This window comes from Megalops cyprinoides, chromosome 2 (assembly GCF_013368585.1).
Source record: "Megalops cyprinoides isolate fMegCyp1 chromosome 2, fMegCyp1.pri, whole genome shotgun sequence".
In the NCBI taxonomy this organism is placed as follows: domain Eukaryota; kingdom Metazoa; phylum Chordata; class Actinopteri; order Elopiformes; family Megalopidae; genus Megalops; species Megalops cyprinoides.
In genome coordinates, this window is record NC_050584.1 from 34,595,450 (window position 1) to 34,621,439 (window position 25,990).

The 25,990-nt window shown below is 43.3% G+C and overlaps 2 protein-coding genes across 6 annotated transcripts in view; both read left to right on the forward strand.

The window, feature by feature from the left end:
* Positions 1-402: 402 nt before the first annotated feature.
* ppp1r2 (protein phosphatase 1, regulatory (inhibitor) subunit 2) lies at positions 403-15,070 on the forward strand. Its single transcript, XM_036553674.1, has 6 exons — positions 403-759; positions 6,641-6,748; positions 7,527-7,607; positions 9,907-10,001; positions 11,742-11,915; positions 13,462-15,070. The coding sequence occupies exons 1-6, from the start codon at positions 626-628 to the stop codon at positions 13,479-13,481; spliced, it is 612 nt and encodes a 203-aa protein (XP_036409567.1). The 5' UTR covers positions 403-625; the 3' UTR covers positions 13,482-15,070.
* Positions 15,071-16,733: 1,663 nt separating this feature from the next.
* LOC118769189 (arf-GAP with coiled-coil, ANK repeat and PH domain-containing protein 2-like) overlaps positions 16,734-25,990 on the forward strand; it is a 46,910-nt gene continuing 37,653 nt past the window's right edge. For all 5 annotated transcript variants that reach the window (XM_036516220.1, XM_036516245.1, XM_036516227.1 and 2 more), the window contains exon 1: positions 16,734-17,117. In XM_036516220.1, coding sequence (XP_036372113.1) covers positions 17,065-17,117 — 53 coding nt within the window. In that variant the 5' untranslated portion in view covers positions 16,734-17,064. The remainder of the gene's footprint in view (positions 17,118-25,990) is intronic.

Consider the following 25,990-nt stretch of genomic DNA (forward strand, 5'->3'; position numbering starts at 1 on the left):
TTGTATAATGTTTCATCTTATTTCCAACGGGCTACACAACTAGACCCAGTCATACAGTCTAGTATTCATGTGTGTGTGTGTGTGTGTGTGTGTGTGTGTGTGTGTGTTGAAGTTAATTAGATGAAGCAGCTGATTTTATGCTAATGAATGCTGATGGCTGCACAAAGACGACGCATGAATACAGAGGTTGGTAGATTTAAATATGGGTGGTGCACGTAACACAATAAAATAATTTCAAAAACAACTATCGGCTGCATTTACGCCACACAAATGGCTGCGCATCCTCGCCGCCTCAGCAAACGTTTGTGTGTCGTTATAGCAACACCCGTATTAATTCTCGCGATAGGGGAAAAAAACAAGGGGTGTCGGCTCAGCCCACTGCTGATTTTACCGCCGGCCAGTAAGTGACAAGCTAGCTGACTGAGTCAGAATGTCACATAGTGAACGTTAGCTACAGTGTCCACTGTGCAAGTGTGACTCTTCAAGCGTGAACGATTGCAGAGAGGAGTAAAGGAGCAGTAGCTAGCAAGCTAGGTGGCCAATATAAGTGTTGAACAGGGCACGACAGATTCACGCCAACCGAAGGCAGTCTGAGTGGTGTCATTTGTAGACCCTAGCGAGTGGAATGGCAGCTCCCCGGCCCATTAAAGGTATTCTGAAGAACAAAAACAGCGGGACAAGCTCCAAAAAAGGCCCCGAGGTGCTGCCGGTGGAGAACCAGGAGCAAGCGGCTCTTGGACTTCTGGAAGATGACCAGCAGTGAGTAGCTACCCAGCTAGCTAGCTTCTGTGCCGGTGCAATTAGCTAACTGTTACTGTAACTTGGGCGACAGTCGTGAAACTGGAACACTCATTGACTCACGTTATTATCCCCCGTTTTGTAACGTTACAAAAACAACACATTTTGGCAGGCTGTCCTGCTTTCTGTGAGCTTTATTACACACTAGCTATACAGTAACATTAGCTAGCATGAATTTAGCCAGCAAAGCTAGTCTAATAAAGCTACATAAACAGCTGTCTAGCTAGCTAGCTAGGTAACGTTAGGTAAGTAGTTAGCCAGCTAAATAGTTACTTTTCTGAAGATTGATAGCTAGCTAATTAACGTACATAGCTCTAGAGTTACATACTCGTTAATTAATGTTCAGCTTTTCAGTAATCTCCGTACTCTTGTTTGCTAGCTAATATTGCTAACGTAGCTAATAGTCTTTTGCTATCCAGCGGTGTAGGTAGCTAACGGTGGCTGTCTCTTGATTTTGGGATAAGGGCGATTTTACCCGAATAGTTAGCTACATTAAGGTAGTTAGCGAACTAAAATACTTTCCATCCTGTTTATTGAAGTAACCACTTGCTGAGGTCGTTATGGGGTCCTGGGCTAACCAGGTGCTTGCTGGCTTGAATAGCTAGTCAATTATGTTTAACAAGCTAATAATTTTTTTAAAAAAGTTGTTAGCTAGCTAATGTTAGCTGTGTATAGCTATGTACTGACTCATGGGGATGGCCTGGCATGCACCTAAGTTTACTGCCACGCAATTAACAGTCGTTTGCGGGCGAGGGAGGTCGCTATTTGTTTATAGACAGAGGCTGATGCTTTTATGGATGCTTGGTCTCCAGTTAATAACGTAAGGTAGCTAACAAGCAATAATATTGTGGGAGAAACAGGGCACGTTATCCCCATTACAAGTTGGAGCATGAATATCCAAATATGGATATAAGGAAAAGGATATGGATATATGGAAATAAGGAGAAGTTTACCTGCGACTACTGTTATAACCCATTGCCATGGAAAGTGTAAACGTTCCGTTATCTGTCTGCGGTGGTGCAAGTTGGGGAGATGACAGCTGCGTGCAACATTTGCCCAGAAGTGGTATCAGTAAAATAGGAGATGGTATGTCTTCGCTAACGTTGTTGCCGCGGACTTCCCTGCATCGAGCTGTCACAGTTGATTTGTACCATCGCTATATACCTGTCAGAGCTGTGGCAATTTGTGAGGTTAAAGCCTGAAGGAAATTATTGTCGGATGCATTGATCTCATCCATGTTGGCACTTGGAACGCTCTAATAACACGGGGCATCATGGAATTTTTGCTTTTTGTTGTGTAGGGGAACTCCTTTTCTGAGGAAACGATTCTGAATATAGCTGTTGCCAATCAGCTGTTTCTTTTCTTCTCCTGGCATAGTTAGGGACCCTTCTGAGGTCTAATGGCTGAAATAATTAATGGAATCACAGGGCTTAAGGAATTGGTTATGCATGTTTTGTGTAGTGGAAGCAAGCCTTGCGCTTGCACAATAATGTTCAGCAATATGTAATTTTAATCCAGTAATTTTCAATCCAAATCTGAAATTGAATGTGTTTTGTCTTACCTTTCACAGTATTCGACGTGTACTGATGAAAATCAACATATGCAACTCATTCAAGTGGCTGTCCTGAAATATGTATGACAGTTACACTTATTTGAAGTATCACTTAATAAACACTTATTGATATATCTTTAAAACAAAAAATGGAGTCCTGCCTTCCTCCAATCCACACTAAGCATTATGAAGTTCTCCTTCAGTTTGTCTGTTATCATACGATAAGTTGTCTGTTGAAGTGAATGTATGTTCAACTTCCATGGGCACAAACCAGATTAATGTACAAAAAGCAACCTATAGCTAAAGATTTACCAAGCATTTTAAGCCTGTACTAGTGTGTTTAAGTCATCCGGTTATTAATGTGTAAATGCAAATGAACTAGCAATGAATGAAGCAGGGTACTTCAGACTTTTGCTGAAAACAGACTCCACCCAAATGGGCCTTCAGGTCTGAATTTGGCGGGCATGAAAAAAAGTGTACATTCTGTTAATTTACATATCCATCTCATGTATTGTGCATTCATAATGCACTAATCACTCTTTGTTTTGCAGCTGCGCAACAGATACAGTGTGACATTTACACCTCAGAGAGATTTCAAATTAGCTTGTCTTCTTAGCTGCTGAAATAAATAACAGTATAGACGCATACTACTATAAAGTTAAGGAAAACCACTGTGTACACTGTGGAAAATTGTGGCTAGGTAGTGCCCCCCCGATCTTGTACAAGTAGGCCTTAGAAGGATGTGGATTCATATAGAATTCCAGTCCTCTCCACTGATACCAAAATAGTCTCTCTGAAAGAAGAAAAGGCTTCCAGGAGGATTCTCTGCTGCCAAGGTCCAAGTCTACAGAGACGGTAAACATGGCTGATATCCCTGTAGCACTGCTTCCTTTTAGGCCATTTGGACAGTCGAGGGAGATTGGAGAGGAGTGTAAAGCCCCTCTGCCATTAAGAAAACAGTGCTTTTGTTCCCTCCTCTCCATTAACAAATCCTCACACGTGGTGAGAGCACCCTGGATTTGCGCGACAGTCAAATGAATTAATAATCATCACAACATGGTGCATGCAGGGTCGCTACAGCCGTAGGTACTGTAGGTCACCATTTTCCTCCCATGTTTGTTAGACCAAGTTTGATTTACAATGTTTGTGTAATTTTTCGTGAAAACCCTTTTCGTGGAAAAAAAAAACACCTTTTTTTCACCTTGTTGTAAAGCAGAAAAGTGGCACCCCATTTCTTTCACCTTTCTGGCAACTTGTACACTCTTTAGGACTTGGGCCTCTCGATTTGCAGTATGACTCAGCACCATGGTGTCTCCTGACAGTCCCTCTATTAGGGGGTGGCATCCTCTGGCTGTGCACAGGACAGCTGACTGATCCTGAATGTTAGGCGGTAAGTGTTGCAGTGGTCGAAATGAGTTAAGTTGTTGTGTTGAAGCAAGGTGCAGCAGAAGTGGAGGTATCTTCCTCTGTCTTAAATCTACCCGTGAGCGTGTCTCCTCAGAGGAGTGCGATTTACAGCTGTTAGGGCATGGAGACAGCGACAGTAGATCTTCCTGGAGTTGTGCTGCCTCCCTTTAACGATCGCTTTATCCCAGGGTCTTGTAACAAGGCTGTGACGTGCATTAACCCTTAAGAGGACACTGGTTTGTGTTCTGGAGACATAACCACAGAGCTGTGCACGGTTGCCAGAGTAATCTAGGGGGTCTTGCAAACTGCAGTCCTGGCCAGAAAACAGCTTGGTCATCTGGTATATAAAGGTAGTACCATAAATGTGGAAATAAGCAACCACGTTTTTTTTTTTTTAGTCTTGTCATAGCTGCTGTTTTTTACATTCTTTAAACATTCTTCTCAATGTTGCATTTTAAGACAAACTCCCAGAGGAGCTGTATGTTTTTATCTCCTGAGAATACTGTTCAGGGACTGGATTTTATTTTAGTCTGAAAAATGTTATTTTCTTCTTTCTATTTTGCTCGGTGGGGAGGGAACAAATTTCTTCAAGTACTTTTTTGCATTGCGGTTTCTCCATCACTTCCAGTGTACTGTGTACGGAGGATATCCTGAGCAAGTACTTCAGATGTGTGGGTGCATAGGCTACCATTTGTCCGCACCTGAACTTAAACAATTGCTACTTCCTACTGGAGAGTTCCCAGAGCCGCCACTCCTGGACTCTGTTTGCCACCCACCCTCACAGGAAAAAAAAACTGGAGGTGAATGATACAAAGTTCTATTACAGTAGGAGGAAGAGGGTGGTACCTTCTGCACAGAAAGCAAGCTTGGTGTATCCAGTGCTTCTGTTCAAATTGTTCAAGGAGCAATCCAAAACATTGCCAATTTTCGTCATACCTGAAAACCATCCATTCAGCTTTGTCATTTATTATTCATTGTATCAAACGACTTTTAACTGTGGCGCACATGCATGAATTGAAACCTGATACCTTTTCATTGTTCAGTATGCTCTGCTTTGTCCAGCTGAGGAGGGGATGAGCTATATGCATTTAATTTACACTGCTTGTCACACAGAAAATATTGAATGGGAATTTTCCTCTGGGAGTGTCCTCTGCGCCTTGTACTGAATAAATAGCCTGTACAATTCATTATTATTCAGGTGGGATCAAGTCAGATAACGAGGTTGTTAATTTTAGATCCTTTATTCAGACTGTACATGATCCCTTAAGAATATTTTTTTTGTTCTTCTTTCCTGGTTTCATTACAGTTCCAGTTGGGTTTGATATATTTTCTTTTTTTTTTTTTTTAACAGAACACTGCTGTACATCAATGAATTGGGTCTTGCAGTAGGATTAAGCATTATGTCATCGTATGTCACTGTATTATGAAAAACGAATAAGCGTGAAAGGTGAGAGGCCTGATTCTCATCATGCAAAGAAAGCAATGACGTTTCACTCGGACTGTTAGAGATCAGTTTGTCCTCAGCACGGATGTTATCTTTATTTTTTTTATAGTGCTGTGCTTTTTACATTTTTTTTTTTTTTTTTGCCATTGTCATGCTCTGACTAGAATGCGGCAGGTTAGAGTGGATTTCCGCCATTGCATAAATTGGGCCACAGCGGCTGCGCCTGTGACAGGTTGTGTAACTGTCCCTCTTCGATGCAGACAGACGGCACTCCGCCACTGGCTCTGCTCCCCATGGTCACATCACTGTGTGCGCGGCACCCAGACTGACTCCCAGCCTCCGACACATCCGTGCTCGTCACAGCTGCCGAGAGCGGCAAAGAGCCACGCGCGTAATGACTTTAATGACCTCAGCAGCAGAGGCCAGGGAGCCTCAAAGTTGCACTGACGTAGGTTTACTGAGCCTCGCAGGGTAGGTGATATATTTGCTGTTATGTGGCACTTCTCTGTGCAGATAACAACACAAGTGCCTCCAGAAGTTCAAAATAAAAAATTGTGCCCATAAACTGATTGCACATGGTGGCTAGAAGTGTCTTTTCCCTCAAATAAGTGGAGCGTTTATGAAATGTGTATGCTTTTGATGCCGGTTGTGGCGAGGCAGGGCGCGTCCAATTGATTTGGCGCATCCCACGAATGTATTCAAGCGCACGGAGCTCAGTGGCTGCTGAGGAGGGATGTGAGGAGTCCAGCTCCGGAGGATTACTGCTGCAGGCATGGAATCTCCTCTCAAACCCCCCCCCCCCCCACACACACACGCATCTGCGTCCACTCCTAGCTCTGGCGAGCAGAGGGGAAGTGGGTCAAGAGGCAAAGGTCAGGGAGGCTCGTTTGTGTGGCTCTCTCAGAAGGAGTCACAGGCACGCCCTAATGGCAGGCCAGTGTGCATCCATCCACAGACCTGTGCAGAGGGTCACAGGCCTGTCCCAAGCCCAAGATCCCTACCAGAGGACAACAGGACAAATTAGGCGTGGCACGCTCACAGTTTCCAGCAGAGATGTGTACCATTTACCCATTCGCATTCATTGATGGTGTGATCCTTAACACCCACTGCGATACTGTTTTTCCTGAAACATGGCAAAGAAATAACTCATCAATTTTTAAAAGGGAAACTGCCCACAAAATGACTGCTTCAGAAATTAATCTTATGTTAGTCTGAAATGCAACAAATCGGCATTCATTGTCTTTGAAAATTTTTCCTGCAGTGAGCGTCACAGTTCTGATAATTGTGCTGGGTTGTATTGTATGGAGTTAAAACTGGGGCAAAGTCAGAATAAGTGTAGTAGGTCCCACTGGGTGATTCCTGCGTCAGTCCAAATGTTAAAAATGTGTGATGTACCCGAATAAGCACCCTGATGGTTCTTTTTGGGCCCTCTCTTTTAGAAAGAAGTCCCAGAAGTGGGATGAAATGAACATCCTGGCCACGTACCACCCAGCCGATAAGGACTACGGGTTAATGAAGATCGATGAACCCAGTACACCATACAACCGGTAAGGCAGGCACTCATCACCCTGTCTTCAGGTATGGCTAACATTTGAGTGGCTTCTGAATGGCTTTATTGTGAAGTCTTGTAAAATGAGGTGAATTGGTGAAGAGGTCTATCCAAGCATTTTCAGAAAGGGAATATTCAAACGGTCAACAGGTTTATAGTCCTGTTTTCCTGTTTTTTATGTTATCAAGGAAGGGAGGTATGTAACAGTCAAGTGTGACTTGCGTACAAGGGATATCCAGTAGTTCACATGGAAATAAACAGCATGAAATGCAAAAAAAGAAGTGTCAGACTTCTGTGTAAAATAGAAGGATCCTGTAGGGAGTACAGCTTTATTAGGCAACTGGCATTGTTCTATGAAAAAAGAAAACTCAGGAAGTGAATCGCTAAGCACTTTTAAATCCGCCTTGTAGGGGCTATTATGCTTTGTATGTTTCTGTGTCTGTTTTGAAATACTTTAAATTACTTAAGCACATTTCAAGCTGATGCCAAACATGTACATGTACATGTTAAATCCAGTCTTTACAATGATCACTTTTCAGAGCACAGCCGCAAGTGCACTTTATACCAGAGCTTGGTTTATTACTAGAAATTATATCATATCAGTAGACGTTTAGTTAGTAGGCCCCTACCTTGTCTGCTCAGACCAAGGGTGCCCCTGCGAATATGTAACTGAATCCGTGGGTGAGCACCACAGAAAAGGTCACCCCTGCTGACACCGTAGGGCCAGGACAAGGTGCCTGTGAATAATTTATACTCCCATACTCCCTCTCTTCCAGCATGGTGGGGGACGAAGATGACGAAGCTCTGAGCGACTCGGAGGCAAACACGGTCCTCACAGCGGATGACCTCGCTAAGAAGTAAGAGCTGTCACAGGCAGGGGGGTGAAGCAGCTGGCCTTCAACACTGTTGGGCTCAAGGTTAATGTTGACAGTGGGGTCTGTTATAAAACCTAACATTTATTGTTTTAGTTTTTATTTTTATTGTTTTTTTTGCCCCAGCTTTTAGTATAACTTCAGGGTGAAAATCATGAACATTTAAAATGACAGTTTATTTTTCCATTGAAATTCATTGAAGTAGTTTCTGGTTCAGTTGGGGAAAAAAAAAACACAAACAGGTTCAAATTGAGATCATGTTAACATTTTATTAATAATGTCCTCCTGTTGCTGTCAGTTGTTTCATCAGCCTGAAGGGAATTCCATATTCCCAGTGCATTTAGAGAACTGGTAGCCCTAAATTACAGCAGTGATTAGGAGCTCCTCGAACCAAACAGCACACTGTGTGCACACACAGTGATTGACTTGATCTTCATTTGCCCATCCCACAACGGCAGCACTAACTGCTAATGCACGGAAGGGCTGAGTTCGGCCTCGGCACAAATGGCATGTGTCGGAGCATCGCTGGTGCTGTAACCGTGTGGAACAGATGCAGCCCCGCAGCCCCAGGGCAGGCACGCTCAGCTGCACGTCTGCACAGCCCCACAGACGGAGACAGGTCAGCTGTAACGATCCGCCCTTTCAAACAGGCAACCGAAAACGGCATCATCCCCCAGTTCGGATGTTTCTCCCTCTATTTTTAGCGTTTCTTGTGGTGGCTGTGACGCGGGCCCAGGTTCAATATCACTGCAGTGCAGCCTGCCCTTGACATTGAGTGACAAGCTTTTTTGGTACCTCTACAGCATTTTCCGTTGGCTTCAACTGCTGCAAAATGAATGACGTTCAAGTACTGAGAAAAGTGGCACTTTGTTAAATTCATTGCACAGACAAGGTCAAAGTGCAAGGCAGTGAGACTGAATTTTGGCCTTGGTGCTGACTCTGATATGCGCTGCCATTTCTCATATCTCTTTTGAATGATGTGGCTGAAATTACATCCTGTCCCTCCTCCCTTCAGATGCAGGGAAGTTTATTGGCTAAGCATCCGTTAATTGTCCGCAGATAGATCTGCACCCTATAATTTATCTGTGTCCTAATCGATCATGATACCGCACTGAATTTATGTCACCCTGATTGAGTAGAGGCAGGGAGAATAAATCTGAAGTAACTGCTTTGCCAGCTCAGACCATCACTCTTGTCTTCTGCACCATTTCCTTTAAAGGCGGTACCGCACACCTAACCCCGCAAACAGCCTGTTGCATGAACAAACCCGAAGACAGAGCAAGCTCTTGCATGCCTTTCAGTCGGACATTCTGTCTCTTTTTCTGTGCTTGAGGAGACACACACGTTACAGGTCAGGTGCAAGTTGACATTGCCAATTGGTTATTTCATTTATTCCATCCCCAATCTTCAAAGACCTCAGCACCAGAATTGATGGTGCATATGCAGGATCACTTATGTGATTGAATGTGCTTTAAAAGCTCTTGGGTTAATAAAAAGAAAATCATGTGGTTAAACTTGCTAGACCATGCCTTTGTCTTGTGAAACTGCCAGTGTCCTGGATCAAAGGACTGTGACAAACATAGACACAGTTAAGTGACTCGTCAGCTCCAGGCGTGTATTGGGAGGTCTCACTGATTGTGGACTTCCTCACAGAACATGCTTCATTGTTCCTGCCAAAGCCTCCAAGGTGAAATAGCAGCTCTCTCTCTTCCCTCTGCCAGCTCTCTGCTTCTCAAGTGAAGGTGGTTTTCTGCAGGGCCTAATGCATTTTATTCCACTCTACTCATCTGCCTCTTAAGAGAGTGTAGGCCAGTGAGCTACAATGATTCTGTATTCTCTTGTTTAAGTATTGCAAGATTATTCCTGCTCCATGTGGTTTTGAGATCCTTTTGTTGCTGACAGGATTGTCTCTCTCCCCCCCCGCCCCCCCCTCCCCACCCATTATTGAAGTGTTTTTTTTTGGTCTGTTGGAACAGTTTGCATCGACTTAGCCTATCTGTGCTGTTTTTAGTCGTTGTCTTGAGTTGACCCCTTTTTATATCGCATTTTAAACGTCCACAGCAGAGTTTGCCAAGACCAGGGAGTGAGCGAGCAGGGCGAGTGAGGCCCATCCAGAAATACCTGACCTGCTTTCAGGGCGGAGCGTGCTTTATTCAGTCAGCTGGCGCGTGCTGCTCACCACATCTGCTGCCCCTCTCTCTCTCTCTCTCTCTCTCTCTCTCTCTCTCTCTCTCTCTCTCTCTCTCTCTCTCTCTCTCTTTCTCCCTCTCTTTCTCTTCCCTAGATTGGCGGCTGCGGAGGGGGCAGAGCCCCGTTTCATGAGGGAAGAAGAGGAGGAGAGCAGTGAGGAGGAGGAAGAACTCACCCCCGAGGAGCAAGGTGGGCTCTCCCCTGCCCTGGCACCTTCCACTGTTTACCCCCTATCTCACCCTCCAAAAGCTCCCTCTTCACTAATGTTGCTCCTGGTGTGTTTTTCCTGTGTTGTAGTGACGTGTTCTTATCCCTTGAGAACCTCAGAAGACAGATAAATGATAAATGGAACTATAAGGTCAACGGTTCATTTTGCTTTTCAAGAAGGATTAAAAACAAGAAATGCATATGTAACATAACTGAGATGTTAAACTGTATGAATTTCATGTAGCAACTACAATTTTTAATGTAGAGGACACATGTAAGATGTTTAATAGTCCATTCTTCTGCGTTTTAGTGAACGTTTTTCATCTTTTTAACCCTTATAAGCTGCTTTTACAATTATACAAAATGCACAGGTTCTAATTAGGTTCATTTTACCAGCTAAAACATCTGGATGGCAAAAATATTACTGCTGTTTGCTAATGTCTGTACAAGCCACTTTTGATGCAGTCTTAATCTTTTTTCAATTAACAAAGCTTTGATTTTCAAAGCTAATTGCAGGCTATAGTAGCCAATCTACACATATTCATGTTCACAGACTCTGCCAGACCTAGCTTTTCTCCTCTTAAGTGAGGAACAGGATGAGCCAAGGCACAGCTGCAGTTTTGAGTGCCCTGGTTTCAAAGATGCATTTCCTCTCCCTTCAGTGTACCAGCTCTCTGATTTGCTGGATTTTTACAGCACAATGCAGCGTGTCTCGACTAATGGGCAGAACACTCCGGGTGATCAGTTTTCTGGCTGACCGACCCCCATAAATGGGCTGCCTTAGATGGCGGAACATTCTGGAGGTCAGGACAGGACACAAGTCGGATAAGCTGAGTACACACACACACCTATTTCAGAGAGTGCATACTGTATGCACTGTAAATCCACTGTGAAATGTGACAGCAGCAGTTAGGAAGAATAAACCTATTCCTGTGTAAATACAAACTGTGACACTGGGGCCCTGATCAGCATGCTGTAATGGGTCTTTGGACTTAGTGTAATGTCACCAAGCCTCCAGACCTGCAAATTCACATTGTCCTTTTCCAGTTCATTTGAATTGAATTATGTCACTCAGGAAAAGACATTACTTCAGGAACAGTTGTTTGCTAATAAGCTTCTTAAAGGAAATGGTCATCTTGATCAAGCCAGTTGCATTATGCATGTCTTTCAAGATACTGGAAAATGATGAAACAGATTTGTGTTACGTGTATGCAGCTGAGCACGGTTGTGACCAGGAAGTCAGCTGAGGTTGAGAATGAACGCAGATATGTGTGTGTACATGTTTTTCCTTGAGCCTGCAGGTTGGGATTGAGTGAAGTATGTCATAGCACCCTCCATGTTTCATATTTCAATCTCTTATCTCATATATGCCTTCCATAAAACTGTGCACAAAATGTTCTCTTTAGACAAATGTGTATAACTGATAAATCTGTATGCATTTTCTTAGTAGATTCTCTTGTCCAGGGCATCTTTCACAGTTTACAAATCATACATTTACAGCTAAATATTTACTGAGGCAATCTGTGTTAAGTACGCTGGCCAGGGGTGTAACAGCAGTGTTTAACTTGGGAATCAATAGGCAGTATTGCATGCAGTACATAACAATCTACCATGTGAATAGGGCACCTGCACTCCAGCTGTAGCACAGTTTATTCTCCACACTTTACCTGGTTGGTGTTCAGCACAGCGAGTCCTCTAAATCCTCTGATTTTCCTCTTTCAGCAAAAAAGAAGCAGTTCCAAATGATGAGGAAGATGCACTACAACGAAGGCCTCAACATCAAATTGGCCAGACAGCTTATAGCTAGTGAGCTTGAAGAAGAGGAGGATGACGAAGATACAGAGATGAAAGATGACACGGAGACGGAAGACATCAGTGTCGATCCCCCTCAAGATGGTAAGGCACTGCCTAATGGAGAGGCCACAGGGGGGCGTTTGTGCTCAACACTACTTTACTGTGGAAATTCTAGTAAGAGAAGCCAGGGTCATTCTATACTATAGTACATTTTCTAATTGGATGTGTAACTTAGGCTGAAGCAAGGCAGCATCTTAAGTTGAACTTGTACTTATGTCACAAGATTCAGATCTCAGTTTAGTACAGGAAGTACATTTACATTTACATTTATTTATTTAGCAGACGCTTTTATCCAAAGCGACTTACAAAAGTGCATACAGTAGGTACAGCGACAGTACGGGGACAGGGTGTGTACAGTTCCACAATGAGACAGTTCTCAGCTGAGAGCAAGGTCTGTTTGAGGACGCAGTACTATCAGATTTTTACAATTACAGCCTAAAGGGCAACTAGTACGATACACTTTCGAACGGCTAACTTCAACAACTTCAAACGGCACAATGAGCGTCAGGGTAAAGGCGGCAACAAGAGACAAAATTTAAAAACACAATTTAAAAAGCACAGCAATTTACGACAGCATTGATGGGCGGGGGGGGGCAGCAATTGTGTGCAGGGTCAGTCCAGGTAGAGTCTGAAGAGGTGCGTCTTCAGGCCCCGTCTGAAGGACTGGGGTGAAGAAGCTGTCCGTAGCGAGACCGGGAGTTCGTTCCACCACTGGGGAGCGATGTAGGCGAAACGCCGATGTCTGGCAGAACGAGCACCTCCTGCCTTGACCATGCAGGGAGCAAGGCGTCCAGTTGCTGCTGAGCGTAGGGGTCGGGCTGGTGTGTAGGGCTGGATGAGTTCTTGGAGGTAGGCAGGGGCTGTCCTGTTGACTGCAGAGAAGGCGAGGGTCAGGGTCTTGAATCTGATCCTGGCAGCGACAGGAAGCCAGTGGAGGGATTTCAGCAGGGGAGTAACATGGGAGAATTTGGGGAGGTTGAAGATCAGTCGGGCAGCTGCATTCTGGATGAGCTGGAGAGGGTGGGTGGTGCATGCTGGGAGGCCTGCAAGGAGAGCGTTGCAGTAGTCCAGTCGAGGGAGAACTGTGGCCTGGATAAGGAGCTGCGTCGCGTATGTGGTTAGGAACGGGCGAATCCTCCTGATGTTGTGGAGGAGGAATCGGCAGGCCCGTGACGTGCAAGCAATGTACTCCTTGAAGTCCAGGTTACTGTCGAGGGTGATGCCCAGGCTCTTTGCTGTCCGAGAGGATGGTATTGTGGTGCCATCGAAGGTGATGGAAAGGTCATGCAGGGGGGAAGGGCCGGCTGGGATGAAGAGGAGATCCGTATTCGTCCACATAGCAGATTATTTAGTATGCTGTGGTAATGTCAAAAGTCAGATGCACAGTCACCTATCTGACCCTGTATGCTTGCAAAAGGTTGGAAGCTCAGATGTGGCAGTTCTGTTGAAATTTAGTGTTTTTATCACAGAACATCCCCCAAGACCAAGACTTAAATGACACAGATAGTCTGGGGGCAGGAGGAGTGCTGTTATTCAGAGATTTCCCTTTATTTGTGTACATGGCTCACTCATACACTTTTTATTGCAGCGGACTCCTTGGACTCCTAGAAGATGGCACACTCCATCCACTTTTGACTCGACTCAACATTAATGTTAACAAAAGACACAGGTAGTCTCTTCAGAGCTGGTCAAAATGGACACCGCCACAGGACCCTGCCATTCACATCCATATTTCCAAACACTGTAATGCAAAGCATATCAACCCAACGGTTGTCTCCTCTGTTGCCAAGAGTCTTATTGTTGTTGCTAAAAGGAGCAAGACCTGAAAACTGTTCTTACAGACTGTTACCCTCAAGCACTCCTCCCTGCCAGCTGTAGAACCAGTCCCAGTGTATTCGGGGCAGGCACACCTGACCCATGCTGCAGAGAGGGGCTGGAACTGCATGGGGGTGGGGTGGATGTATGCTTTGTTTCTTTTTCCGCTCTGAATTTCCTCTCTCTGAACCAACAATCTGAACTATTTGACCGATAAGTAGCTGCGGCATGTCCAGAAGTTTCCTTTTTTCCCTCATCCTTGTCTCTTTTATGATTACTGATTATTTTTTTTGTCTTTAAATCATTTTACTGTTGCAAAAAGACCCTTATCAAACATCTTACTCGCTGTACACAGCCTTTGGGCGGACCGATACAAGGTGATCTATCAATTTTTTTTTTTTTGGTCATCTGACTTGAAAATTTGAGTACAATGTTGGATGCCCTTTCAAATCCTTTGAAACTAATTTCTTTGGTAGTAATTTGATTCCTGTGTGTGATTTTTGTGAAAGTGAGGCACTTTGTATAGGTTTGTATTGGTCTGTCTCATGGGTGTTAATTCCTTCAGTGATTGTTATAAGCAAAGTGCACTGTAGTCCAGAAAAAGAAAACATTTGTGTTCCCATTGTGGCTTTTGGCTCAGGCTAATATTGTGTCTTTCCTTTGGTAAGTATTTATTTTTGGTTAAGTGAACTCCTTTTTACTGTATGGAGGTAAGGACAGGCCTTATTTTTATTTAATTATAATAATCTTTTCCAGTCTTGCATGGCTTGAGCCAGTTCAAAATGTTGTATGGAAACCTCATTATAGGAGCATGATGGGTAAAATGTGACAACACTCCCCTGTATTAGCCTCTGGTTCTGCTTTGTCAGTCCCCTGAGTTTTACGGGCCATTTAAAATACATCCTAGAAAAGTAACCTTGAACTTTGAACTACTGACAAATGGATTGCATCCTGTAGGGTGTTGAATTGCTACTGACATCGTCTTTCTGAGAATGGTATAGTAGTGGGATTAAATCTTTTCCATTGAAAGTTGTTAGGGATTTTTATGCATATTAATCTGATGATTTTGCCTTTCCTCTTGTTCTTTGAGAGGCTTTGCTTTAATGTGTTTTCCTGCTTTGCACACAGTTTTTTTTTTTTTTGCCATGTTCCTGGACTGTTGTAGCCAGTGTTACAAAGTTAGCCATTTTTCTGCATCTAGTGACATTTGGAAACACTGTGCACCATCTGCAATACCTGTTGGATGCTAAATATTCTGTGTTTACCAAGTTATATTTCCACATAAAATATATAAATGCAGAATGCCTACAAATGCAGGAGATTACATTAACCCAAATCTCCTCTGAGACCCCCAGCCCTGTCACTAGCAGCTCGTCTTTTTTTTTTGTTTTTTTTTTTTTTTTAAAAAGGAACATTTTGTGACACTGATTGCAGGTTCCCATGACTGGGAATGCTAGCAGTTTGCCATGAGAGAGTTCTTGTAAGGTGCTGGGTTGGGTATGCTCATATGGAACATAATTTGAAGCAAACCCTGTTTGTTTGTATTACTGGCACAAGGGGGTTAATTCTGTTCTTTTTTCATAGGTAAATTATTATCTAAAGCACATCGAGCAAGTGATTACAATTATCCTGTTCCATGTGCCTGTCAGGATATGACATATACATTGTGTATTTGTATATTAATGAAACATTTATGTATACAGTATAAATTGCATCGTCCTTATGTTTCTGAGTCAGGCAATATGGAATTGCATGTTTGCCCTCAAAGTTATACCTATCTCATTACAGCCATAAAAACTGCTGATAGGAGTGCTGGGTATGTTTTAAACAGTGCAGCCCACAGGAATTCCAGGCAGTAGGACATTCAGTGAACCAATCCAAATAATAATTCAGTTTAACTAGTCATTTCAGTATGTCTCCATTGAACAGGTTATCTGTTACTGCTTGTGGCATGGGAATAAGTTTGAATTTTCACTGGATACACAAAGGATTGGGAAAGAGTATTTAGTCAACACTGGGTGGGTGATGCATTAAGTTGTCTCACCCTTTGCTTTTATGTCATGTATATAAAGAGTATAATCTAAACATGCCCTCTTGTCTTACAATGCATTGTGCATGGTATTTTGCATTTTTTATTTTGTTTTTTATTTTATTTTATTTTTTACAGAAGTACTCCGCCTTCTGGTCATCTTTATTTATCCCAAAAAGACTGGGATATTTGCCTTTTTATGTTAAATTAGCATGTTCTTAAACTTAAGGATGTGTGTATTTTTGTCTCCATTAATAAATTGAGGATGGTACAATGAAACCTTGCAAAGCTGTTTGGTTTTGTTTTGTTTGTTTTGTTTTTTTTTAATTTGTCGCGCCATGTACAAACATGTGATGTGGATACCCTAGAAGATTGCTCTCACAATATTTGTCATTAGCTGACTTAAGATAAAATCTTTTCATAGGACAGACCAACTACAATAATCACGAACAGTGGTTACAGTATTTGTTATAATGAGTATCCACTAGATGGCGATGTCTTACAGTAACAACTTTAACGTAAGAACGCGCTGTGGTACAGTACTGTATGTGAATGTTATGATTAAACAGTCGCAGAATGTGTTATGAGCAGCTATATCTAGGTCAGCAGTTTGGACAACGAGATTATCGTTGTAAAGATATGGCATGGGCTACAACTATCTATAAATCTATAATCTGTGGATAATACTCTTTCAGTCAGATCTCTCCCGGTACGATATCCAGGGCTTACTAAATGCTTCCTTGTCAGCATGTTTGACAATTGCTATTATTCGCGTTGCATTTGCTCGTTTACATTCTTGCCTTTGCACTTTGTTACAAACTTTTCTAGTGTTTAACAGTACGTACCAGCTGGAAAAACAGCAGCTCCAAATGCGACGTTTGCGTTCGGACGATAGCGGTGTCAGTTACTTTTCAGGAACTCGAGAAGCCCAGCCTCTCTGTTGGAAGACACAGTTTTCATTGGCTTGAATTCTTGTCAGTCATCTGTGTTTCCATGGATCGGGAAGACACCGTTTCATCGGTTCGCCAGTTTAGCCTGTAGTAATAGCCTGTGGAAAACATTTGCCACTTCTCAACTGATTGCGATGACCCGACGTCATTTTTTTGGGGGTGAATTCAGTTTGATTCTTTAGTTTAATTCTTTTCCCCCAGTTAAACCTCAGTTTTATTCCTAGGCTCGCCAACTTACTTAATTAGCTAGGTGTATAGTATTTATGGTCGAGGTGTTGCAAGCTAACGTTAGCTTGCCTGCCATCTAGGCTAGCTAAATTTTCATTGCGGACCGCGAACGTGAACAAGACATAAGAAGAAACAGCTGTGTGATCCATTTTGTGTTTTAAATCTAAAGATGAAGGTGACGGTGGATTTCGAAGAATGTCTGAAAGATTCTCCTCGGTTCAGGTAAGATGTTTTTTATTTCCCGTTCTTAATTAAAAAACGAGCTAGCTAAGTTAGCTTGTCAAGCTGCTTGTAACAGTCAGTAGCAGTGGACACCTTTGCCCTTTTATCCTTAGCAGACCACAGCAGAATGTTGTATGTTAAAAGGCTAATAGCATGCTGCGGATGAAAATATGTGAGTAATCAGCTGTGCGTATATAGCTTGAAGCTGTCTCGGTGGTCATTTTTGTCAATTCCGCAGGGCTGACTTTGGCAAATATTAGCTGTCGTTAAATTATGCAACTAGCTAAGTGTCCGGGGGTCTTTTAAGGAGTGATATTGTTATATAGTTGTTTCTAACTAGCTAAGCAGGTGATTTGGCTTTACTGCACCTAGTATAGTATAGTATTTAGCTAAATAATTAGTTCGCAATCGATAGGTAACGTTAGCGACTTCTTTCAACGCAGACATGAAACAACCAAATTATTGATATAAGAAGTGCTCTTGCAGTTTCAATCTTGTAACATATAGTTCCCTTTTGGCTAGTCAGTTCAATACTGTATCAAACATATGGCCCCAATTTGTGGATAATGCTTGATAAAATACGCTGGCTTAATGCTATAAACGAAAACTTGACAAACTTAGGTACGATGCTCTGTGTGTGCGCAAGTAATGTAACTTAGCTGCCTAGCTAACTTTAGTTAACGTTGTAGTTGTAGGGGAACCGTATCCGAAACTTGTTTAGGAAATGCCATTTACTTAGCTTAACGTTATTCTGTCTAGGTTAGTTACAGCCCAGTCAGCAACATGCGCTTTTGAGGAAATGCGAGAAGCAACAAGGTAGACCAACTAAGCTGAACCGTTTCAACGGGAATGATAGTTAGCAAGCCGAATTGTTGCTTAAGGATGCAGAGGGACTTCCAGTGATTCTGTCTGAAAAGGCGAGCATGGGCGTTGTGTTTATAATACTGTCAACCATGTTCTAAAGGGTACGATTTGCGGCCTGTACTTTTTCACAACTACAGACGGACGTTTTTCTTTTACATCTAAGATCTGACATTGCTAGACCCGAAAGGTAAACAGCACGCACGCGCACCCCATCCCCCATCCCCCATCCCCCGGTTACTGAGCAACATCCTCTTTCCCAAAATCGGGAACAGATGTTTGAAAGCTAAGAACATGGATCGTAGAAAGAGGCTTTCCTCCAGTCATTCTCAAGAAATTGTCTGGATTGTCATGGTGCAAGTGTTTCATTGTGTGATGACTCATTGTAAACGACGACTGTGCTTTTTCTTATTAACCCAAGATTGTAGGTGGTCTGTCAGCTGTGTTTGTGTTGCCTTTCTTTTGCAGAGAGCGAATCACATTGATTCAGCTGTTATTGCATGCAGTAGCTTTTAGGAAGAGCATGGAACTGACTTGTTGAGAGGGTTGCAGCTGGGGGTTATTGGTCAGGACTAGGTCTCTCTTGCCTCATTTGTGAGCTGTGGACACTCAGTCATCTAACGCCAGTTACTATAGAAACTCTTCCTAGGACTGTGGTGTAACTGGCTTTGCTGGGGGTGACCTGGCATCAGAGGCTTTTCTGCTGGCAAGCACGGCCTCTCCCATTTTTCATGCTCTGTGTTCCGTTTGGCAGGGTGTGATGGAAAAATTGAAAGAAATGGCAGGCAAACAAGGCCTCAGAAAGACATGGAATAACATCTGTTTCCATTTTTTGCATCAGCTTTTTGCTTCGTGCTAAATGAGTATACTGCTCCCAGCTGTGTCTTGGGAGGAGAGTGGAGATGCATAGAGTTCACTTTGCATTCCCTGCTGCTTTTGTGGCTTTGGGCTCTTTTGACATGTAAAGCAGGCTCAACTCTGTTTAAAGTTAGTGTGAAGGCTGGGATGCATGCAGAAGAAGGGTGTGCTGCCGAATATGTTGCTAGGAAAGTTTTTCAAACATTTTGAAAGCATTTTTAAGTTTTTAAAGTGCGTTCCAAAAGAGTGTCTCAGTGCGGTAAGTTATAACACAGAATACAGTGTCACTGATGTCCTACCAGCCTTAGTAGCTTGGACACAAAAATGAATGCCATTTCTGTCAGTAGACAGCGCAGTGGCCTTTTTATATTTTAACTTGAGCTTTTTAAGTGTGTCTGTATGATAGATTTAGAAAGGCAGAAATTGTTTTTAAGTTTGTGCTGAATTTAGCTTCCCTTAGGAATGTAATAAAGTATTCAAATAAGCATTTCTTGTACTCTCTGAAACACACATTTGTAAAGGGTTGAGTGTGTCTTATCATTTTAAAGAGCTTAGGAAGGAGAGACTTTCATGTTCTCTGTCCCATGTTTTCATGGCCACATTAAGTGATCAGTGTAATTTTGACCCCCCTGCTGAAGCTGGGGCTTTGCTTGTGACAGTGCTACATGATAATGCTGTTTAGATGTCACAGATGCGGTCAGCAATTTACTCTGCTTTACACAACTGACGACACCACTAACCCTGATATTGCACAAAACAGACCAGCAACAGGCAGTTTACAGGAGGTACAACTCCTCAATGTTTTGGTTGACATGTGGGTGGCATTGTGATATCACCTTTCTGTCAAAAGGCACATGAATATTGCTAGTTTTCAGTCAAGAGAGCTTTATGGTCAGCCCATCTGTATACAAGTATACAGTAGGGTTGAAATGACATTTCCCTGGTACCCATGGTGCTGCATTTAGACAGGGCAAGACAAAGCCAACATAGTTTTTGCCATTGGTATCATGATTAGGCTAGATTTTTCCATGAATGTACATTTACTGCCGTTACGCATTCAGTGTGATATCAGTGCAGGCTTCATCAACAGAAGCAATGACGCCAGGGGAGAAAGCTGCAGACCTGAAATGGAGAGGATGGTAGTTTAGTGCCTGGAACAGTCGTTGTGGAGGTGCAGAACTGGTGGGTGGCACTCTGATGGGGAGACCTTGAAAGGCTCTTTAGGTGCTTTGTGTTGTTGGGCAGGCGGCAACATGGGACTCAGGGTGATCGCCATGCTGTGTGGCGCAGAGTAGCACAACCTGCCCCTCTGCTGCTTCTCACTGGGGGAAACCAGGCAGCCTGAAATCATACAGCCTTGAAAAAGTGTGTGAAGCGTGGAACCCCTTGTGTTGGAAAACACCTCCAAGGTGATGTCACCACACATTTCTCAACCATTTTAACTTGGACTATGAGCTCAGTGGTCAGCTTTTTCTTCAGCGGGGAACTCCCACCTCATCAAAACACTCTGAGTTTCCCCAGACAATGACAGGATATGCGCCACGGAGGGGCTTGCTCTTGCACTCACGTTGGTCTTTGAAAGTCCTCCCAGAAAAAGTCCCAAATGTTGCAGGACACGTGTCTTTTATTTTCACATGCCCTGGTTTTTTTAACACCATCTAGGAGAATTTCGCCGTCCTCTCCGCAGGCCAGCACGAATGGAAGTCTACTAGCCAAGGTTTCCCCAGCATGTTTGAAGCGGCCCTCTGAGATTGGAGCCAGAGATGGTGATAACAGTGAGAGGGAGAGAGATACACAAGAGGCCATTGTGTGTGGGATGAACCTGTTTGGCTGCATCGCTCCTGTCTCGATGCAGGCCTCGTCTAGGCTGCCAGCCACGGCCAATGAGAGGGGAAGGGGGACTGGCCTAACAGAAATGAAAATGACTTCTTTTCCAAAACTTCTCACACTAAGAGCTCAGTCCTGGTGAGCCCATCTCGAGAATTTGTTTCGTCAGTTTGAGTGGCATGCTCTGGTCTAACGCAATCTCCTTTTGCCGTCTGCAGATCAGGGCATGTTTTTGTGATCAGGGTGTGGAGAATCAGGGTCAGAGTGCAATTGCAGAGTGCCTTGCTGCTTGCTAAACATGGCTACACCCACCATTTAGGGCTTGGCAGTGAGAGTGACAGGGCTTAGTATGGTGTGAATCTGCAGTGGGATCAGGAAGTAGGCTGGTTGCGTTGTGGGGGGCATTCTCCTTAGGAGGGTGGCCCTATCCAGGATGTTACAGGGTTTTCCCAGCAGGCTGCCCTACGTTCCCCCCCCAGGACACTCAGTAAACACCCTTGTATTATTAATGTGCCCCCCAGGCCTTAATCCAGACCACTGAATCTTCCCTTCCTTCATTTCTCAAACAGGGTTTTCAGTGTTCAGTGTTGTGGAAATCAGAATTCAACAACAGGGCCTCTGTCCTAGATTGCTGCTCATCTGTGCCCCGCTTTTTGATCATACCATGTCTTATGTAATACTTTTAACGGACTGCCAAATATTAGGGCAATACATTTCTCCTCCATTTCTCCCTCTTGTTTAGCACCAATGGTAGTACCACTCTGCCAATTGCCTTTAAATACATGGTTGCTTTATGAACTATGCTTTTGAATTGTTTAATATATGTGGTGTTGTAGTACACCTGGCACCAGATACACCTTATTAGATTTTCCCCTGTAATCTTGTGTAGGCCTCATCTTTCATTTTCTGTGTTCAGTTTTAGATTAGTTTTTACATTTTCATCCCCTGCGTGGTGTTTTGTTATGACTGTCTTTGGTTTCTGTTGATTTCTACAGGGGTACAGTTTGCTAAATTTGAGGAGAGGGACATGAGCACGTTTTCCTTTTCACCAGCATGTGTCTTCTTGGGTCCGGTGCCATGTGCTGGTCCATGACCGGGTTCCACTGCTGCTGTTTTCTGTTTGTGTACTTCATCATTTTGTCATTTTTTGTCAACCCTGTGAAGCTATCCCTGCAGAGGGGGTAGTACTAGTGGGTTTTCAGATGAGATATTGCTGAGGAGTTGTCTACTTGATTCTAAATGGAAAAGTGCATCTTTAGCTAGAAGAGGTATGTACCAGCTACCTCTTTATGTAGAGGTAGCTGGTAGATTTCCTCACTGTAACAGAATGCAGATCGTGGCAGCTAGATCTAAAAGTTTGGATGGTATGTTTCTGGATAATACTCTCCCAATAATGAGCTAATAAAGAAATGAATGATCACGGCCTTCTGTTTCCTCTACATTCTGACTCCTCCACCCAGGACAGTTAACTTGAGTCCTGTGTGTCTCCACCCAAACCTATTACCAATCATGCCCTCCTAGTACTTTAACTGTTTGGTCAGGTTTGATTGGCTGAGGATGAAGCTAAGGTCTTGTGATGTGCATGTTATTGTTAGAGGGAGAATGGTCATCATTTTTTACTGATCCTTTCTGGCTGAATCTCACTTCCATATAATCATAGAATGGACAGCATGGTCAGGGATCTTCAGAAGTGAAACATGCCAGTAAAGTAATGTTTGATTTCCTTCCCTCCTGAAGTGTCAGTGCTGTTCATGGGGGCCAGCGTCATGTTACAGACGAATCAATTGCTGAGGGAAGCAGTGTCTTCATTTGCATTTCATTTGGTTTCTGCACATGTACCCCTCTCCTTTGCTAAAATGAAAACGATTCCTAGCTCACGTTTTCCCGCCCTAAAGCTACGTAACCTGGTCTCATTTTTGACAGGCAATTTGCAGTATACTCTGAGGCGGTTGCGCATTCTGCCTTTCCCATTTGGACTGAGAAGCATGGTGTACAGCAAGAGAGAGGCCCCTATCAGAGGAGAGGGGAGGAAGGGGGGGGGGGTGACTGAATAAATCCAGCATTCCTTGAGGAGCCTCAGCATAGATCTGAGCCAGATAACCACCAGTCCACACGCTCGGTGTCTGTCTTTCATCAGATCTGTTCCTCATTTTCAGATCGCTGAACGTGGGTTCCTGAATTCAGGCCATGATGCCTCAGTAGGTGGGGGGGAACATACCCGCATCTTCTGAGCATCTCCTCATTGAGCACTTTCCCCCAACTCCCTCTACTTGCAGCACTTGTTTCGCTCAGCTGTGTGGGCTGGTGGTGATTCAGCTGGTAAAGCAAGCTCTGCTACTGCCAGCTGGCACACCGTTGGCACCTCTTTATAAAGCTTGAGTTCCAAGAAAACATTCCTGAGCTGTGAAAAGTGCATAATGCGCATAAAGCGCAGCTAATGGAGGTGACCGGCAGGTCACTGCCACCACCTTTAGGGCGGAGAAAGCTAATTATGCTGCACTCCTTGTAGGGGCTGTTTTGGTTTCACTGCTGCAGAAGGAAAGTGATCACTGGTTGTCAGTTGATATGTGGGCTACATTTTTCAACTGATTCATATTGTGCTATTGGTTTATTAATGTAGTGATTCATCAGGTAACATGTAATGATGAGTCAAGATGTGGAATGTTTTGCACAGCGTAGGCCTGTTTCATGTAATGCTGCTTTCCAGTGATATTGTCTGGGTCGTGCGATGCATCATTTAAAAGAGGTATCTCATCCATTGTATTGTTTTGTAGTGTGGTATTCTGTACATTTTGTCTTTGAGCCAGTTTTGGGGCTGTCCCTCATAGCACCTTTACAGACAGCTTTAATTATTCAGTAATAATTTATCAGTGCCTTCAGCGTAACTTCAGATTCATATCATAATGTAAGAGAAAATTGTATTCAAAAAAATTGGATTACTTTCAGTTAGCCTAATCACCCACCGTTTAACGTGGTTCATTTACCAGCTACATTTGTATTTTTGACCATCTGTGCGAGAGCAGAAGTAGTTTATATTTGTATTGTCACAACAGAGGAAGTGTTCAGGTTACATCCTAAAAAGGCACAACACGTGTCTGGAAATCTTGTTTAATAACTAAATGGGAAGTTGACCATCAACGTTTTCTTAGCAGCTTCTCTGTAATCCATTTTCACTTGTCTTTTGGTCACCCATGCCTTACAGTATGGTCTAGTAAATGTCACCGGATAGATTAATCCTGGGTGTCAAGTGGTGTTATGGTGATATAAGGTTAATAACAGTAGTTTGGTGTAGATTTCTCCGTACCCACTGTTCATTTATAAAAGTATATGTTTCCTGCTTGAATACACTGATACTGTTCAGGAACAGATACAGAATAGATAATGCTCAGCTTTAAAACTCCTCTGCTTCACCTAGAAGTTAATATGTCACAGTGACCCTGTTCACGCACTCACTTCAAATGTGTGTAATATAACGTTGTGATACTGTGCTCAGAAAGTGCAGAGTTGCAGTTCTTATTATGCTGATGTTTTCTCAGTGAACAATTCATCAAATTCCTCAGGCTCTTTCCCTGTGACTCTTTACAACATATTTAGTTATTTTCCCGGCAAGTTAGGAAATTGCTCTCCCCAGTGTGCTTTGTTGCACAATAGAGGCGGGGATGGATTTTTGCAACGTACACAGTGTTTAAGTCAATGCACAGCCAACTTTAAATCCCCAGGAAAGAAATGTACACCCTTCTCATAATGTGGTTATTCAGATATAAGGCAAGTTTTGCGTGCCTGGCAGAGAAGGTCATTTCGAGATTTAGACATGACTTTAGGATTTTCTCATGAACTTCAACAAGGAAAGCCATAATGACAGAAATTAGGAGAGTGGTAAGGACACCATACCTTACGTCTACATATTAATGATCACTCCGTTTTGGAATGCACCGTCACTCATTTGGTAAGGGACAACATAATGTGTACTCATATGTGTGTGTGGTCTCAGAGGTGTTTTTACACCAAATTGGATTGAGATTTAGAATTGCATGACAGAAGAAGCAAACCAAAGATTTCCACATTCCAAGTCTCTGGATCAAAAACACACTCCCAGTTTGACAGGCAGGGAGGTTGACAGTGGACATGGAAGCTAGATAACCATTAATCAAGTACAGGTAATGGCATTGTAACATGCACTGCTCTCACTCTGCTATAATGCCTTCCATTGGCTGACTGCATAAAAGAACGGGTAAGCCTACATGATTATGAAAGTCTGAATAATGTTTGGTTCCAGCATTCAGTCTTTAGTCCTGCTGCTCCGGCTTCCCGGACTACTCTCTACACATGCGGTGTTGATGTTTTGAAGTGTATAGGGATTTCGTTAATGCTAGGCGGTGTGATGACACCGTGCTGCATCACCCCTTCAGAACAGTGCCCCACCTCTCTTACTGTTCACAGTCCCATGCTATACCACAGCCTATTCCATGCACCTCACACAAGCAACAGCAGTTGCCATGGTATCACAAATTGTATGCATGCTGTCTCACCCTTTTCACCACTGTACCTTCAGAAAATAGTTGAGGGTAAGATATTATGCTGTGCTGTTGGGTATGTCTGGTTTGAAATTCAGTTTCTGAAATTATTTTTGGTTTTAATTTGTGCCAGGGTGCAGAATTTGACTGAAGTGTTTTCAGAGCAATTGAGTGCAGATAGAACAGAGACCACTTCGGTTGTTAATACCTGCTTTTTAAACTTACATTTCTCCTGTTGTTGTGACTGATAATCCACAGGGTTTACACCATTAAGCTAATAAATAAATCTGTGCCACTACCTCTTGAAAATCTTAAGTGTTACATTTCTGCTTTGTTTTGGCATAAAACATTGAAATTCCTGTCATCAGTAACTTTGGTCAGGAGAGAAAACTTATGAAAGTGCCAGTTCAGGATAAGAAAGCAGGCTTTCTGGCCAGTGAAAACTGGGATGTTGTCTCACAGTCATGACCTTGGAGGGTGTCCAGTGTTTCTAAGCAGTAAGTGGAGGGGGAGGGAGTCACACTAACGAAGGAGGCGAAGGCAGAGCTGGCAACAGGTTCAAAAACACAGACACTCCCTGGCCTTCCCAGACACCTGGACTCGGCACGGTGTAGGTTTCTGGTATCCTGCCTGTCCATTTATTTAGGGCTGTGCTGCACTTGACCACAAACCTCAGCTTGGAGGATTCATCAGCATCTTAAATGGCAAACTTCCAGCTGCAACGATCCGTGTGAACTTCCATTTAATAAAAGGAACAAAAAAGAAACTGTCACAGGGAAGCTCCAGAGTGAACAGGTCAGTTCTGTCAGGTCA

Excerpts from the sequence above, each read along its gene's own strand:
- ppp1r2 (XM_036553674.1), top strand. The coding sequence starts at position 626 with ATGGCAGCTCCCCGGCCCATTAAAGGTATTCTGAAGAACAAAAACAGC. Across the intron at positions 6,749-7,526 it reads CCCAGTACACCATACAACCG|CATGGTGGGGGACGAAGATG; the intron begins GTAAGGCAGGCA and ends CCTCTCTTCCAG. Across the intron at positions 10,002-11,741 it reads ACTCACCCCCGAGGAGCAAG|CAAAAAAGAAGCAGTTCCAA; the intron begins GTGGGCTCTCCC and ends TTCCTCTTTCAG.